The 14,777-nt window shown below is 34.0% G+C and overlaps 3 protein-coding genes across 3 annotated transcripts; 2 read left to right on the top strand and 1 right to left on the bottom strand.

The window, feature by feature from the left end:
* On the bottom strand, positions 1–5,420 carry LOC134230841 (prostaglandin E synthase 2-like). Its single transcript, XM_062712694.1, is given in 6 exon segments — positions 1–391; positions 1,557–1,651; positions 1,983–2,212; positions 3,971–4,182; positions 4,642–4,857; positions 5,126–5,420. Coding segments are annotated over 6 exon segments (1,191 nt in total). The 5' UTR covers positions 5,411–5,420; the 3' UTR covers positions 1–238.
* A 245-nt stretch (positions 5,421–5,665) lies between these two features.
* On the top strand, positions 5,666–8,538 carry LOC134230840 (probable palmitoyltransferase ZDHHC24). Its single transcript, XM_062712693.1, has 2 exons — positions 5,666–6,015; positions 6,574–8,538. The coding sequence occupies exons 1-2, from the start codon at positions 5,745–5,747 to the stop codon at positions 7,152–7,154; spliced, it is 852 nt and encodes a 283-aa protein (XP_062568677.1). The 5' UTR covers positions 5,666–5,744; the 3' UTR covers positions 7,155–8,538.
* Positions 8,539–11,318: 2,780 nt separating this feature from the next.
* On the top strand, positions 11,319–13,645 carry LOC134230835 (uncharacterized). Its single transcript, XM_062712689.1, has 2 exons — positions 11,319–11,344; positions 11,620–13,645. Exons 1-2 carry the CDS (start codon positions 11,319–11,321, stop codon positions 13,643–13,645), a joined length of 2,052 nt encoding a protein of 683 aa, XP_062568673.1.
* The last annotated feature ends 1,132 nt before the right edge of the window (positions 13,646–14,777 follow it).

The raw sequence follows: 14,777 nt of genomic DNA, 5'->3' as shown, positions 1-14,777 counted from the left end.
AAGGTTTTTATCCTTTATTAAGGTAATTTTCTCAGTTATCACAAAACATTATTTTTCTGTTTCAAAGCACTTCATATAAAATGATAACCACTTTATCTGAGTCCATTTACATCCATAAATAACATACAATCTTATAAATAAACAGATAATTCAAAAGTCTTTGGATACATTTTGTTCATGAAAAGTAAATCATTTCTGATTGGCTGATGGATCTATAACAACACTTCTGATTGGCTCCCTATGGAACATTTAATTCTCGGGTCCGGTGGGCTCCTTCATGGTTATTAACGGCTTTCTTAGTTCTCTCAAACCACGGCTTGATTTTAGTGTGAGACAACATGTCCTTAAATGCTTCTGTTCCCTCCATAGCTGTTAACATCCCGTACATAGACTGTGAAAAAAATAAAGAAAAAAATCATTCCTGAAAAAGAAGGCAATCTTGTATTCTTCATGTACATAAAATTTTATTGTACACGTATTTAAAGTCTTTACTGTAAAATTTCTATTTTTTCACTTTATGTTTACATTTTACACAAAAGAATTAGCTTCATCATAGACCTAATCACACAAATACAATTTTTTTTTAAACAAAAAAATATATTTGAATTAATTTGCATACCAAGTCTGCTATATATACATTTGAGACAGACAATTGAATGGCCTAACCGTCCGTCGTAGATTTTGAAAAATGACCCGGCTTGCATGGCGGTTCCTGACATTAGGCCAAGGAATCTATTTCGCCGCCCTACTTTTGATCAGAATAGTGAACAGATTGTTGTCGGAATATTTTATCAAAAATGATAATCGATGCTGACACAAGAAACACGTCTAAGTTTGAGGATAAAAAGTTGGAGGAATTTCGGTCGCTGGAAAGGGATGGATGGATCCGATGTAACCGAATAATTTGCAGTTAGATCAAAAACATTCCACGGTTTCAGTAACTAGGCATCAAAAACACTAATTATCTACATATTGAACTACGAAAACGCCGAGGTGTTTGGCAGCTGTTCATGGCATGATTGCAAAGATATTTTCCAACAGATTTACACATTTATCGTGAGTAAAATTTAAAGATAAAATAAAAGTTTATCATGAAAATTTAACCAAAGGTCTATCCAAAAAATAAGGATGAACGTTAGAGACTGTGCAGCTGACAAAAGAATTATTATTATTATGTACACAGTTTCGAAGCCCCAGATTATGAAATACATGTTTACATTTAAAATAAAATAATTATCATTTCACTTGCTTATTTTATTCATTTTTATACACGAAAAGCAAGTAGAGCATATATAATTTATGTACCGGTAGATATTATTGTGTGATTAGGTCAAGGTCACAAACTTCATACAAATTGAAGATATTTTCTCTCTGTATGTTTATATAATGGAGAGATACCACAAATGTATATATATGTATTTAAAGTCTTTACTGTAAAATTTCTATTTTTTCACATTATGTTTACATTTTACACAAAAGATTAGCTTCATCATAGACCTAATCACACAAATACAATTTTTTTTAACAAAAAAATATATTTAAATTAATTTGCGTACCAAGTCTGCTAAGTCAGGATGATCGCCTCCCATGAATTTTCTCCCCTTGAGATTCCTGACCCATGTGTCGCCGCCCTCGTAGAAAGATTTTATGCCTGTAAAACGTTCACCATATTTGTTCAAAGAATTATCACCATAGTTACAAGAAATGAAAACATATATCACCATAGTTACAAGGTCATAACAAATTTCACATAAATTCCATTGGCTGCGGCAAATTTGGCTCATGTTGTTCAAGTAGTTTTACAGAAAAAATGAGTGCTTACATTGAAAATGTACAAATACAAACAGTCATGTACAAATGCATGCACAAAGACATGCAAATTATGATAATTTCTTCGAACCTCTGTCTGAGATAAACTAGAGATGTGTTTTTCTTTATTTATGCTGCATTATACAATTAAATAAGTATTTGTTTGTGACTACATGAATTTTGAACTCACTTCCTTTTCAGTTTTTTTCCAACAAGGTACATTACAAAGGCTCCTATGTAGATGATGGTATTTTTCTGGAAGTTAGAGAAGTTGGTTTCCCAATCTCCGGCCTTGGAGAACCAATTAAATGTGTCTAGGGCCTCAGTGGGGGTACGGTAAACATTGGGGGAGATCAGATGAACAAACACCGTGTCTACCCAAGTCCTCATCTTTCTCTCATCACTGAAAAGAGAAAAGACTGATTAACAAACAAGTTACATGTATTATAATGAAGTGTAAAAGACTTAAGTTTAGTGTTAATGATGCTTATTATGGTATTGAGCATTACCACGGGTAATTTTTTTTAAACCTCAATTAAATATTTATCAAAGCTTATAAGTGGAGGAGAATCTGTAAATGAAATATAGTTTGCCTGACAGAAATATCTTAAAGTTTTGTGATGTTTTACTCAGTATTTTTCACCTTTGAACCATTCCTTTATTTTATTATTTTCCAAATTTACGTTGAATATTTCCTCAGTTGTGAAAGTAAACAGTTGTTGATGGAATTCAAACCGATTATAAAAAATAAAGTTGTTGCCAATAATAATTGGTTTACATGTTGTAATATGGTTTTCAAATTTTTAATTAACACAAATAAATATAATTGCAAAAACTCAAATTGTCTTTTTCAGTATATAGATGTCTGAAAAACAAATGCTTTTTGAATTTTGCAAAGCAAACATTGAGTGGTAAGCAGAGACTCAATGGCAAAACAAAAAGTCCTTAGGATAGATAACTTAAAACCAATTATCTAAATCAAGATCTCTGGAAGTGTAAAGCTGGAACAATAAATTAAATACAATCTGCCTAAACTGAACTTTATCTTTTTAATATTTTAAACATTTTAAGAAAAGCTGAAACATGCTTTTAATCCAAACCTGACCAACTTTACAAATCATACACTTTTTTAAAAGAAATATTTCAATTAAACAACTTTTCAAACTTTAATGGTAATAATTTTTTTCTCTTTTAAATCAAATAATGAAAGTCTCTTCTACTACATTTTCAAAATAAATACAGGATTTCACACGTTTTGTGGAGCTTAGATTGTTAAATAGCATATGTTGTCTTTAGATTGATTTGGTTGGTTTTCGGGAGCAATTGTCAGTATAAGCTAAGCTTTAAAATTGAAAATACATGCTCTCAACATTCACATACAAAATTAAATCAACTGTAAAAAGTTCTCCACTGTAACCAAAGCTGATAGGCATTGATACTTCAACTTGTAATGCTCAAATGCAGTAAAAACAATACATAAATAAAAATAAATAAATTATAAACAGTCAAGGGCAAAAATAAATTCAGTAATTTTTTTTAGTAACTATGTAAAAGCTATTCTTAATCTTTCTTAACATTGCGAAGACCCAGTACTATATTGTAAATGTATTACATTTAGCTCATTAGTTCAGTTGCGTATTTTTATAGCACTTCATGGAAAGCAACATCTGCTTATATTTAACTACAATGCTAAATTTTTGTCTTGCACATGTAGATACAAATAAGGGCAGAAATCTGAATCAGTCTTCTCAAACAGTAACTTATTCAGAAATCAATTTCCACTAAACAGTCATTGTAAGACAGTAATACTACCATGTTAATCTTAGGTTGGCCAATAGTTTCATACTGCTTGTTGGATAAGTAATAAAGTAAACTCTTTATCCCCCCCCCCCCAAAAAAAATCATTTATCATCAAGCAATTATTAAAAAAAGTCATAAGATTCCAAGAAAAATAGCTATTATACAGTATTTGTATGCCCCTGACTGTGTAACTGCTAAAATACTATATCAAATTAAATAACAAACTTACACTTGGGTTTGAAACTGAAAAACATTTGGTTTGAAATAATGAAACAAAGCTACAGTCAATCAGTGATTATCTGGACATCATAAAACAGAGAGACAAAGACAGCCAGCTCTGCCCCTCAGGGCCCATACTCACGCCCTCTCCTCCGGGGTTCTCTTGTCAGACAGGTGCTCCTGATACATCACAAAGTTCTTGTTCGGACATTCCTGGACGGTCCGACTGAAGAATCGCCCTCCTGTTTTTTTCTCGATGACTGGGTAAAATGAGGAAAGTTTCCACAGGGGAATGGATTTGTCAAAAAGGTGGCTCTCTAGCAAACTCATTATCACAGCCGAGTCGTTCACTTGCTGTAAGTCAGATATATAAGGTGGTTCTTAAAAAAATTAGTTATTTAAGACAGTGTAATTGTTCACTTGCTGAACATCTGAAACATCAGGTGGTTTATGAATAACTTATCTGTGTAATAATGAAAGCAGTTAGCTCTTTTGATTATTTTTTAAACGGATGAAATTTCATTCTAAATCTAAGCATTGTTCAAAGTAATTTGACTTGTCAATTCAACATACATGTATCTATTAATGTTTTTGGATAAAGGAACAGAACCATTCAGATGGATTTTGTTTCTTACTGCATTTGCAGCTTAAATGATTCATTAAATTAAAGTTTCTATGAATAGCCTGTGCTAACATGTTTTCAAAGAAAATTAAATTACGAAATGCATTAAAAAGAATTTAAAGTAAACTCAGAATGTTTTAATTTGAATTTTCTCCTTCTGAACAGAACTGTGAACATTTGAAGGAACTGACCAGGTACCCCTCGTCTCCGACTCCGTCTATGATGATTATTGGGACTTTCTTGTACTTGGACCATTTGATCTCTTTTCTTGTTATAGAGTTAACCTCCACAATATCATGGGAGATCCCATTGTAGTTCAACATCGCTCGGACTTTACAGCAAAACGGACATGTGACAAACTGGAACAAGGTCAACTTCAGGTTTGTTTTGTCTTCATCAAATCGGACCTGCAATTGACGTGATTGAAGATGCATTGAAAACTCATAAAATCATTAAAGTAAAACTTGTCAAATGCTGATGAAGTGTTGATACAGTCTTCAAAGTACTGTTTAAACATTATATAATACGAGTCCTATGAAAAAATAATGCAAATAATTCTTTTATCCCTTTCTAAAAGTTTGTATTCTAGTTCGAATTTCCTCGGTGAGAATTAACCACATTGGGATGCCAATCGTTCCATTTAAAGTAAAATATAACACCTGTCCAATTCAATACCTGTTTTGTTGGAGGTATGGACTGGCCTGGAAAGTCTGCATTTAAAATATATTTCTGTTTATTAAACAAAAAGATAGAACCAAATGCACCCGTTCCGATTACGCAAGACCATAACTTCCATTTACTTCGGTAGTTTGGGCTTGTTTTCGTGGAAAAGCACTTATCAAAGAAAGACAGTTTATTTTTTAGTTTCTTTCCACTGAAATTATCGCACTGTTTAAGTGCATTATTAAATGAAACTCGATTCCGAAAAACTCCTTGACCCAAACTCCTGAGCGCGGCCATATTTATTTACATAATCTGAAGAACTCGTTCCAAAGCTAAGTCGCTAGTTAAAAGTTGTAAAATATTTTAACTTAAAAAAAATTAGTAATTGAATATGCTGATTTGATATGTTGGATGAAAAATCACATCAAATTTATTTACATATAGAAAGACTTTGTAACAATCATTAATATAGCTGTATATTTTTTAATGAACAATTATACGTACGCAATAGCAAATAAAGGTGAATCGCAGAGTCGTATTTGCGTTTGTCAGTAACACATTTTATCTTTGATTTACCAAGGCTATAATAACCCAGAGTAATGTTTGCAAGAGGGAAGCAGCTTTTCTGAAGATGACCGGCCTCCGACACATTCTTCCAAAGAACGCCGTAGACGCTGCCTCCCTGTGCTATGCTTTACTTCTGATACACAATGTAATAATTCTGGGCGATTTCGTCGTCGCGCCATGGATGAAAGAACATTATGGCACAACAGATTTGCAAATACTTTGGTACAATATCTATGGGGGTTTTGTGTACATAAATGTCATTGGAAACATGTGGAAAATCATGACCACGAACACATCAACTATTGGCAAAATTTTACCGACACTTCTAAAACCAGGTAAAACCAACAACTACTGGGTGATTAGTTATACCATTTTCAGGAAATCAATAGGGTGGTTGTCACTGGATGACTTCTTAGATCTGCTTTCAACAATTACATAATCAACACAACACAAAAGGTATATAGCTGGGTATTTAAAATACCTTGAGTGAAAATTCAAAAAAAATTCTTTAAAAATTAAATACCATTTTTGTCAGTGTGTCTAAAAACACTCATCATAAAATAACGTCTCCTCACACGACACGTTTTTGTACTGATTTGTTTGTGTTTGAGTACTTTACATGCATGGGTGAATTTACTGACAACAACTTCTTTCAGTAATTAATTTTTAAATAATTTTTTTGAATTTTCTGCATAAAATACCTTAATCAACAATTACATATAGATAAATCCTTCTTCACACATTAAATCTTCACACATTCTACTTCTACTCGACTCCCAATATCTTCACCGTTTTGTTTTGATTACCTATCAACTTATAGATGGTTCAATTTCTTGTTGTGTTGTAGCTTCCATGATGCCAAGTATTAAACATTTTATCTCTTACTTTTTAAGGTTGGCACTACTGTGTGGTGTGTGAGGCCAATGGACCACCTCGCTCATACCACTGCCCTACCTGTAATCGCTGCATCCTTAAGAGGGACCACCACTGCATGTTCACCGGTAAATGCATCGGCTACTTCAATCATCGCCATTACATCTGCCTGATCTGTTACACCTGGCTGGGGGCCATGTTCGCTTCCACCTACTGTATGGGATTCACCTGGACCATGCTGGGAGAATTTTCATTTTACAATCTGTTATGTTTTTGTTTTCCCCTGTTTTTACTACTGTTTGGAATGTTGGATTTCTATACAGCCATTATATGTCTGCTCACGCTGGTGGCGACGTTATTCTGGTTCATTATAACTATTTTGATTGTCTGGCATTCCAAGCATATAATTTACAATATGACTACGCATGAAAGACGACACAATATATACACGTACAATCTAGGCTGGAGAGAGAACATTAAGCACATCTTCGGTAGTAAGTGGTACGTATGCTGGTTGTTTCCGTGGATACAGTCCCCACTTCCTGGAGACGGAATGTCATTCCCGACGTCAGAGAACTTTGAAAGTCAGAAAGACCAATAGCTCAGGCTTAACTCTAGGGTAGCTAATAGACTTAGGAATCAAGTTTAATATTGCAATTGTAAAACAGTGCTGTCTGCTTTTTGTTTGTTGTTTTTGTAAGTGTACGGATATGCTTATAAATCCACTAGACTTGTTGTTAGCGTTATCCCTGACTTTGTGTCACATATTTTTTTTTGTTAAAATTAGATACATTTATAAACAGTGCCATGTGTTGTGAAAGAATAAATGTGAACCTCGCAAAATTGAATAGACACAAATTATGTTTATTATTTATTGTTTAGCTCCTTTCACTCATTATCTTTTGAAAATAGCATTTTGAGTTTCTATATTCAATGAACAGCATGAATGTATTTAACTGTACTCATGGGTGTTGAAGATGTTACATACCTGAAATATATTTTGTCAGATTCAAGTCAAACATTTTTATGGTATTTTGAAGTGCATATACCCAAGGGTTGTGTCTTTGTCAACTTTTTTTTAGAAATCTGTGGCTTATTCAGCATTATACTTGTATATCCCTTGTACGGCACTTTGATTACATACAGGATTGTAATTATTGATTTGATACTTCATACCATATAAGCAGAATTTTTAGCGAGGATTTAATTTTGGCATTATTAGCGAGGTTGCCAAGATCACTAAAATTTAATATCGCTAAAAATTAATTGTGCTTTATTTGTAATAGCTTTTTCAGTGAGCTTTTTAAAATCACTAAAATAACATCTTGCTAAAAATAAAATCCCAATTTTAAGGACAAATTGCTAAATTTGCATCTCGCTAAAATTTCCATTTATACAATAATAGATCTCAAGAAGAAAGTTCATCCAGGGTCACGTTCTAGTTGTTTTTTTTTTCATTGTTCATAGTTGTCTACCAGCTACATTGTACATTTAGCTTCAATTTAGAATTATTAATTTTTTTTTGCTAGTTTAATGAAGTATTTTATGTAAGTTGAACCTCAATTACTGCTTGACATTGACTTCCTACAGTGTTATCCAATCATTGTTAATATTTTACTTTCATTTATGATTAATTAACTACAGCATACAATCAGCTGATTTTTCCACTTCATTATTGGTTGTAATTTGATATATCATTGTCTCCCTTGTCTCTGCTTGTACAGAAAATCCAGGTCCTAATGATCAGCAGAATAAAATCACTTGACCAGAATTTAATATAAAAGGTTTAAGTGAAAGTATTTAGAACCATCCAATGTTGTAATGTGAATGAAGTAATCTTTTATTAGCCTTACAAGCAATATGTTTTGGGTGCTGTTTGTACAAAGAAGTAACCTTATATTTATAGATCCAGTATGTCCTTATACAACATGTACAAGATGAGTTATGTTTAGTGAAAGAATAAATATCTGTATTCTTTTTCAAAATCTGTGTTTGGTCTTTTATTAAATTTTTAACCAAAGTATTATATTGATACTAAATGTTACACAACTGATGTTTAACACAACAGTATCAATACTAAAGATCATAATTTATAATTGATATCATATCAATTGATGTTACTACTGTGTTGATACTTAGGATTATTATTTGTGTTGATACTCAACATAGCAGTCTAAATATTGTATTACATAAGTAAAAGAATTGCTATTAAAGAGAGTTACCTTTACGGATAAGAAAGGTGGCAGAAGTAAGCATCCCCCGTCGACAAGCCACAATTCCTTTTTTTAGCCCTTTGTCTAGATGGGGAAATCAAATAAATGCAAATAAGTACAAAAGATTCAAACTTTTATCAAAAGTTTTGAAAGGAGTCATGATTATACTTGTGCAAGGAAAATTCTTAAGTTTATAGAGTAAGAATCTTAATTTTACAATATGTCATGACCATTCTCTGTAACCACTTAAACTTGTGTGCCAAGCATGCTCACCACAACTTCACAGACTTACAATTTACTGTGTGTAATTCTGTCAGTGGTCAGATATGCAACGGTTGTCAAAGTCGGTGTTTGCAGGACTGTGTCATGAAGTGGGTACTCCTACACAGGTTACCATTACTAGAGAAGTAAAGGACATCGCAGAAACTTTGATGGAACAAATAGCAATAAATGATGAATTCACATTTGTGTGTAGTGGAAGTCAGAGAAGGCTTCAAATGACAGGATCTGGTTTTGATATGGTATACTGGAAAAAGAAGTTTAAAGTGATTTGGAACTTAGATCAAGCTGAGAATTATAAAACAAAGGGAAAATGGCTTATTGTATGTGACAGTTCAAAAAGTCCTCCTGGAATCAACTTTCTACAGGTATCCGTTGATCTAACAGCAAACAGAATAGAAAGCTCCATTGCTTGTTCTAGAATCAATGACAAACTTTACATTTCCAGTTCTAAATTTAGAAAACATTTGTGCTCAGTATTCCAGCCAAATTTTACTGAACATGGCCCATTTGGACCGAACTACCATTGAAGCATGGTGTATGATCATGCTGTCTGTTTTCAATGCGACTTTTGGCCTTTCTCGGCCTCTTCGTGGATAGAAAGATTCCACTCTTGGCCCCAGCCAAATGTTGTTGCTGAAATAATAAAAAAAGGATGTCACTTTGTAGCGATAGGACACAAATTAGGGAATCACAATGATGACGAGTGGAGAATTTCCTTCACTGAAGCAGAACAATAACTTTTGTTTTCAATGAACCACTGTCAGTTTTTAACCTATGGATTACTATAAAACTTTTTCTTAAAGAAGTAATCAATAGTGAATTTGATGTGCAGGATAGAATTCTATGCTCATACCACATAAAACAGCTGTTTTCTGGGCGATTCAACAGAACAAAATAACTCAATGTTTTCCACAAAATCTTCTGGAGGGTTTTAAGGTCTGCTTCAAACTTCTCCTTAAATGGGCATACGAGGGGTTTTGTCCTCATTTTTTCATTCCAGAAAACACAATATGTTTCTGAGTAGCATATATGGTGAAGCACAGAAGCTTTTATTTACTAGATTGTATGAGTTATATGAGAAGGAAATAGCATGCCAACAGTCCCACCATCAGACCCTATGTAATGAAGGTCCTCCATAACCATAGACAATATATATGTGTAAATGAATGCAATCTCATCACAGAAACTAAATTGGATCGGGAACTTCGTTTCGTATATTATCTCATTCAGACATAAATCGTTGCGTTGAGTGTCTAACAACAGTAGAAAAATTGTTAGATTTACACCTGAGACTGTTTCAAGTTGCAATGTTACAAAAAACATACAGCATCTTTCCTTCAACCAACTGCTTTTGTATTATTCAACAGATACTCTAAAACAGGTGCCATAAACTGACGTGTAAGACTGACAAAATGGTCTGCAATATGCTAAGATTAGCTGCCAAGTTTGGTTGTATACCGGGCACATTGTATTTATATACCTTCATCACCTGCATACGGAGTTTATTCAGTTTATTCGATACGTAAGAGCATGCTCTATACGTATGAACAATTTCTACAACGAGGTGAACAACATGTTGATGAAACAAAAATATCAGTAGTTTCGTTTACATTCACCACTTCTTAAGTTCTATGGTTGATACAATGGCCTTGTCAGCAAATACAATTTTTCAGAGTCTTATATTGATTGACATTTTTTAAAATACAAATTGTTAGTCCATTATTCACACACAGAATTTTCCACAATTTGTTTTCCGTTATTTCCTGATCATGACAAAGAACACACGGGGGTGTGACCGGTCGGCAGGGGATACTCACTCCTCCATGGCACCTGAACCCACCCCTGATGTTTTGGAGGTCCATTTTTGCTCTGCTCCTATTTTGTATTGTTTTATGGACATTTGATCGTGAATACTGTTCGATATCTCAATATGTTTCATATATATAAGTTAAACTTCAACTAATGAATTAACTTACTTCATGCTGACTTAACATATATCATTTTTCTACTCTTGCTGTAATTTAAAATTATTAATAATTTATCAACTATACCAATACAATCAGCTGATTTTTAATGGGCATGTTTTTATATACCCTCCACTCCCTTGTCTTTGCTGCAGTCAAGCCTTTGTAGCAAATAAAAATGAAGGTGACTTAGGTTAGAGTCTTAAAATATTTTTCTTCGATAATGAAACTTGACAAACGGAAACTAAAATCATGTGAATCCTACAGATAAATGAAGAACAAGGAAATGGTACAGACATCTGAGAAATGGCCTCTAACTTCTCATTACAAGTGTAAGTAAGCTATACAATGCAAATTGTTATAAATAAATAAAACTAAAATTATATTATAAGAGATACATGTAATTCCATTTGGTATAAAACTGATTTAAAGCTAATCACTTCAAACAAAAGATATCATATATAGTTTGAATTACATGATGTACAATAACTACTTTGATGATCCTCAAATCAGATTGTACTTTAAAAGAGCATTGAATTGAAGTAACATTTTGTAGATTCGTAGTTATACTCAGATTTATATATACTATCTGAAGTATTTCTTCCAGTGAGTCCGGACTACAGCGTTTGTCAGAGTCTGTGTTTGCTGGTCTGTGTCGTGTAGTGGGGACTCCTACACAGGTCAACATCAGGAGAGAAGTGGTGGACATCAAAGAGATTCTGAGTAATCACATCACAGATAAAGGATGCAGCATGACGTGGAGTGGAAGATATAGAGATGGATTCAGACTGCAGGGTTCAGATGTGGACGTGATGTTTTCTTTGAACAACTTTGAAGTAGTCTGGGACTTAGACCAAGCTCAGAATCACGATACACACAGAAAAGATCTCATTCTGTGTGACAGTTCAGAAAGTCCTCCTGGATTTACTTTACTACAGTCAATGATAAAAGACAGAATAGATATCAAGCCAATTTATGTCAGAATAAAAGACAATCTTTATATTTCCAGTTCCAAAGTCAGACGATTCGCATGTTCACCCCTCCCTCAAGATTGGACACAACATGGACCATGTGGAAGTGGATACCTAGGAAACACAGAATATGATTATGCCCCCTGCTATCATTGTAAATATTGGCCTCCTTCTGCCTCCTCATGGATAGACAGATGTCATTCTTCACCCCAGGCTCATATTGCCCATGATATAGTCAGCAATGGATGTCACTTTGTAGCTATCGGACACAAACTAGGAAACCATGGAGACAACGAATGGCGGATATCTTTTTCTCAAGCAGAACAAAAGCTTGTGTACTCCATGGACCACTCTCAATTCTTAACTTACGGTTTGCTTAAAATTTTCCTCAAAGAAACCATTAACAGTGGATTTGAGACCCACGATAAATTACTTTGTTCCTATCACATGAAGACGGTAGTTTTCTGGGCGATTCAACAAAATAATGTGCCTAACTGGTGTCCACATACTCTTCTGGAGGGTTTCTGGGTCTGCTTTAAGCTTCTCCTCAAATGGGTGTACGAGGGGGTCTGTCCCAATTTTTTCATTCCAGAAAACAATATGTTTCTGAGTAAAATCCACGGTGAAACACAGAAGTTTCTATTCTATAGACTTTATGAAATATATAAAAATGGAATATCATGCCTGCTTCACAGTCCCTCAATCAGACCTTATATTATAAATGTCCTCTATAATCCAAGACAGTCTATCAGTGCCAATGAATACACTTTCATTACAGAGGCAGAGATTGATGTGGAACTTTTTAACGAGACATACACACACGATGTTTTGATTTTATCTGAATTACCTTATTTCATTAAAAGTATACGCACAGTAGAGCACTTGATAGGTTCAACCCTGTCACAGTACCAGCTTATTTTGCTGCAGAGGCTTACAACTTCCGTTCTTCAAACAACTGCAATTTTACTCTTTAAAAGAGGGAATTTCACACGTGCAAACAAACTGATGTATACAAAAGACAGAAGGATCTGTCACATGTTGAGATTAGCAGCCAAGCTTGGTTGTATTTCTGATATGTTGTACATAGCCATGTATTATTACCAGACATCTAGGTACAAGAAATCTCTATCTATTATAGAGATGACAAAAGTTAAATTAGCAAAGGCACATGTAACATATCACAACAGCGTCGACCCGCAGAGTTATAGTCAGACTGTAGGTGGACAATCTCTGTCTGTAAAACTTCGACAGGCTCGAGCAGACGACATCCACCTTTTCCAAAACATCTGTTACATAAAGGAATTGACACCAGAACAGTCTGCATTAGAGGATGGAAATACTCTGAATATTCCACCATTTGTACTGTTATACATGCTAGAGATCTTGATTTCTATTCATACCGACCCAATACGCACACAAAGAGCTCTACATGATCTCCAGAACCTAGTCCACCATCACCAAGAGGTGGATGTACCCGGAGGACTCGCAAACATATCATGGCAGATCCTCGGGATATGTCAACATATTACAGGGAGCATACGATCTGCCTTATACTCATACAAGCAGTCTATGAAACATGTGAACACAAATACACAGCAAAGAATGCAAATTGGTACACTGATGCGAATACAAAATATACTGAGAACAGCCCAGAACGAGTAGATGTGACAAGTCAGCGGTAGAATTAGACACTTGATGAAGCAAAGTTTTTTACCGGTTTGTGTAAAACTTCTGACGGGAGGTGATTGATTGAGGATTTCAGAAATTAGTGATCTCTCCCTCACAGAATTTTTTTTCTGTTAATTGATAAAACATCTTAGATGCCTATGTATATCTGAATGTTGAATTTAAGGCCAAAGCAAGTGTTTTCCTCTTTCACTGTAGAAGTTTCTAACGAAATATATGGCGATTACAAACAGTATTTAAGATCAAAAATCCATAAAGCAAAACAAAATTGGAGTAGAGCAAAAACAAACATCATACCATTTGAAGTGACAATGATCCTCGGTTCATGTCCGAAGAATTCAAAGATTACTTTCAGGATAATGGGATTTAGGACAAGTGATACAAACAAAAAATGAATGACTCGGTTATTATGTATTGTGGGCCTATATCTGTTGTAAATCTTGCAAATAATGAATTCCTGTAATATCAAGAAACTGAAAACCTTCTATGATGTTCTCCCTACTGCATTATCTGCAACCAAATTTATTAATATACACAAATTTTTGTCACTTCAAATTCCATATCATTATAGTAAAACTTTGACCGAAAAATTAAGAACTAGGCTAGCTGTTAAATTTGTTCATGTTTACGTAAACATTTCTCAAGTTGTTTCAATTCATTTCGACAAAAGTTTGTATCCATCTTTCCTTAAGCATATAGGCAAAAACATCTCCGTGTTGATCAAAGGAAACGGAGAAGTCGTCAGACAAAATGCGCGATTCTAGTTCAGAAACGGAATAGATGTAACGCAAAACGGAAAATCTCAATGCGACCGTCAGGTGCCAGGATATCTAAAGAACTATAAAACTGATAAGAAATATCATCCCACCTCTGATTTTTCGGAGGTCCGTGTTTGCTCTGCTCTTATTTTGTATATTGTTTAATGGACTTTGAGATTGAATACTGTTCGTTCTCTTTATATCCTTCATCATACACTTTGTAGAGGACGTTTTTCAAACTTACCTTGTTTGAAGAATTTCAAAATAAGAGATGACGTTTGAGTAAACTAGTAAGTTGGATTCCCAGAGGTGATATATTAAACAAACTTTTAAGCATTTAAATATACAAT

Source organism: Saccostrea cucullata, unplaced genomic scaffold (assembly GCF_032062105.1).
Source record: "Saccostrea cucullata isolate Sc308-1 unplaced genomic scaffold, CSIRO_AGI_Scuc_v1 ctg430, whole genome shotgun sequence".
NCBI lineage: Eukaryota > Metazoa > Mollusca > Bivalvia > Ostreida > Ostreidae > Saccostrea > Saccostrea cuccullata.
Note: the sequence above shows the minus strand (reverse complement) of the source record. Positions and strands in the feature narration are given on the sequence as shown.

What these genes read in the sequence shown, in the direction of transcription:
- LOC134230840 (XM_062712693.1), top strand. Translation starts at nt 5,745, where the DNA reads ATGACCGGCCTCCGACACATTCTTCCAAAGAACGCCGTAGACGCTGCC. An exon ending in ACCGACACTTCTAAAACCAG is followed by an intron (nt 6,016 to 6,573) that starts GTAAAACCAACA and finishes TTACTTTTTAAG; the next exon opens with GTTGGCACTACTGTGTGGTG.
- LOC134230835 (XM_062712689.1), top strand. Translation starts at nt 11,319, where the DNA reads ATGGCCTCTAACTTCTCATTACAAGT. An exon ending in TCTAACTTCTCATTACAAGT is followed by an intron (nt 11,345 to 11,619) that starts GTAAGTAAGCTA and finishes TATTTCTTCCAG; the next exon opens with TGAGTCCGGACTACAGCGTT.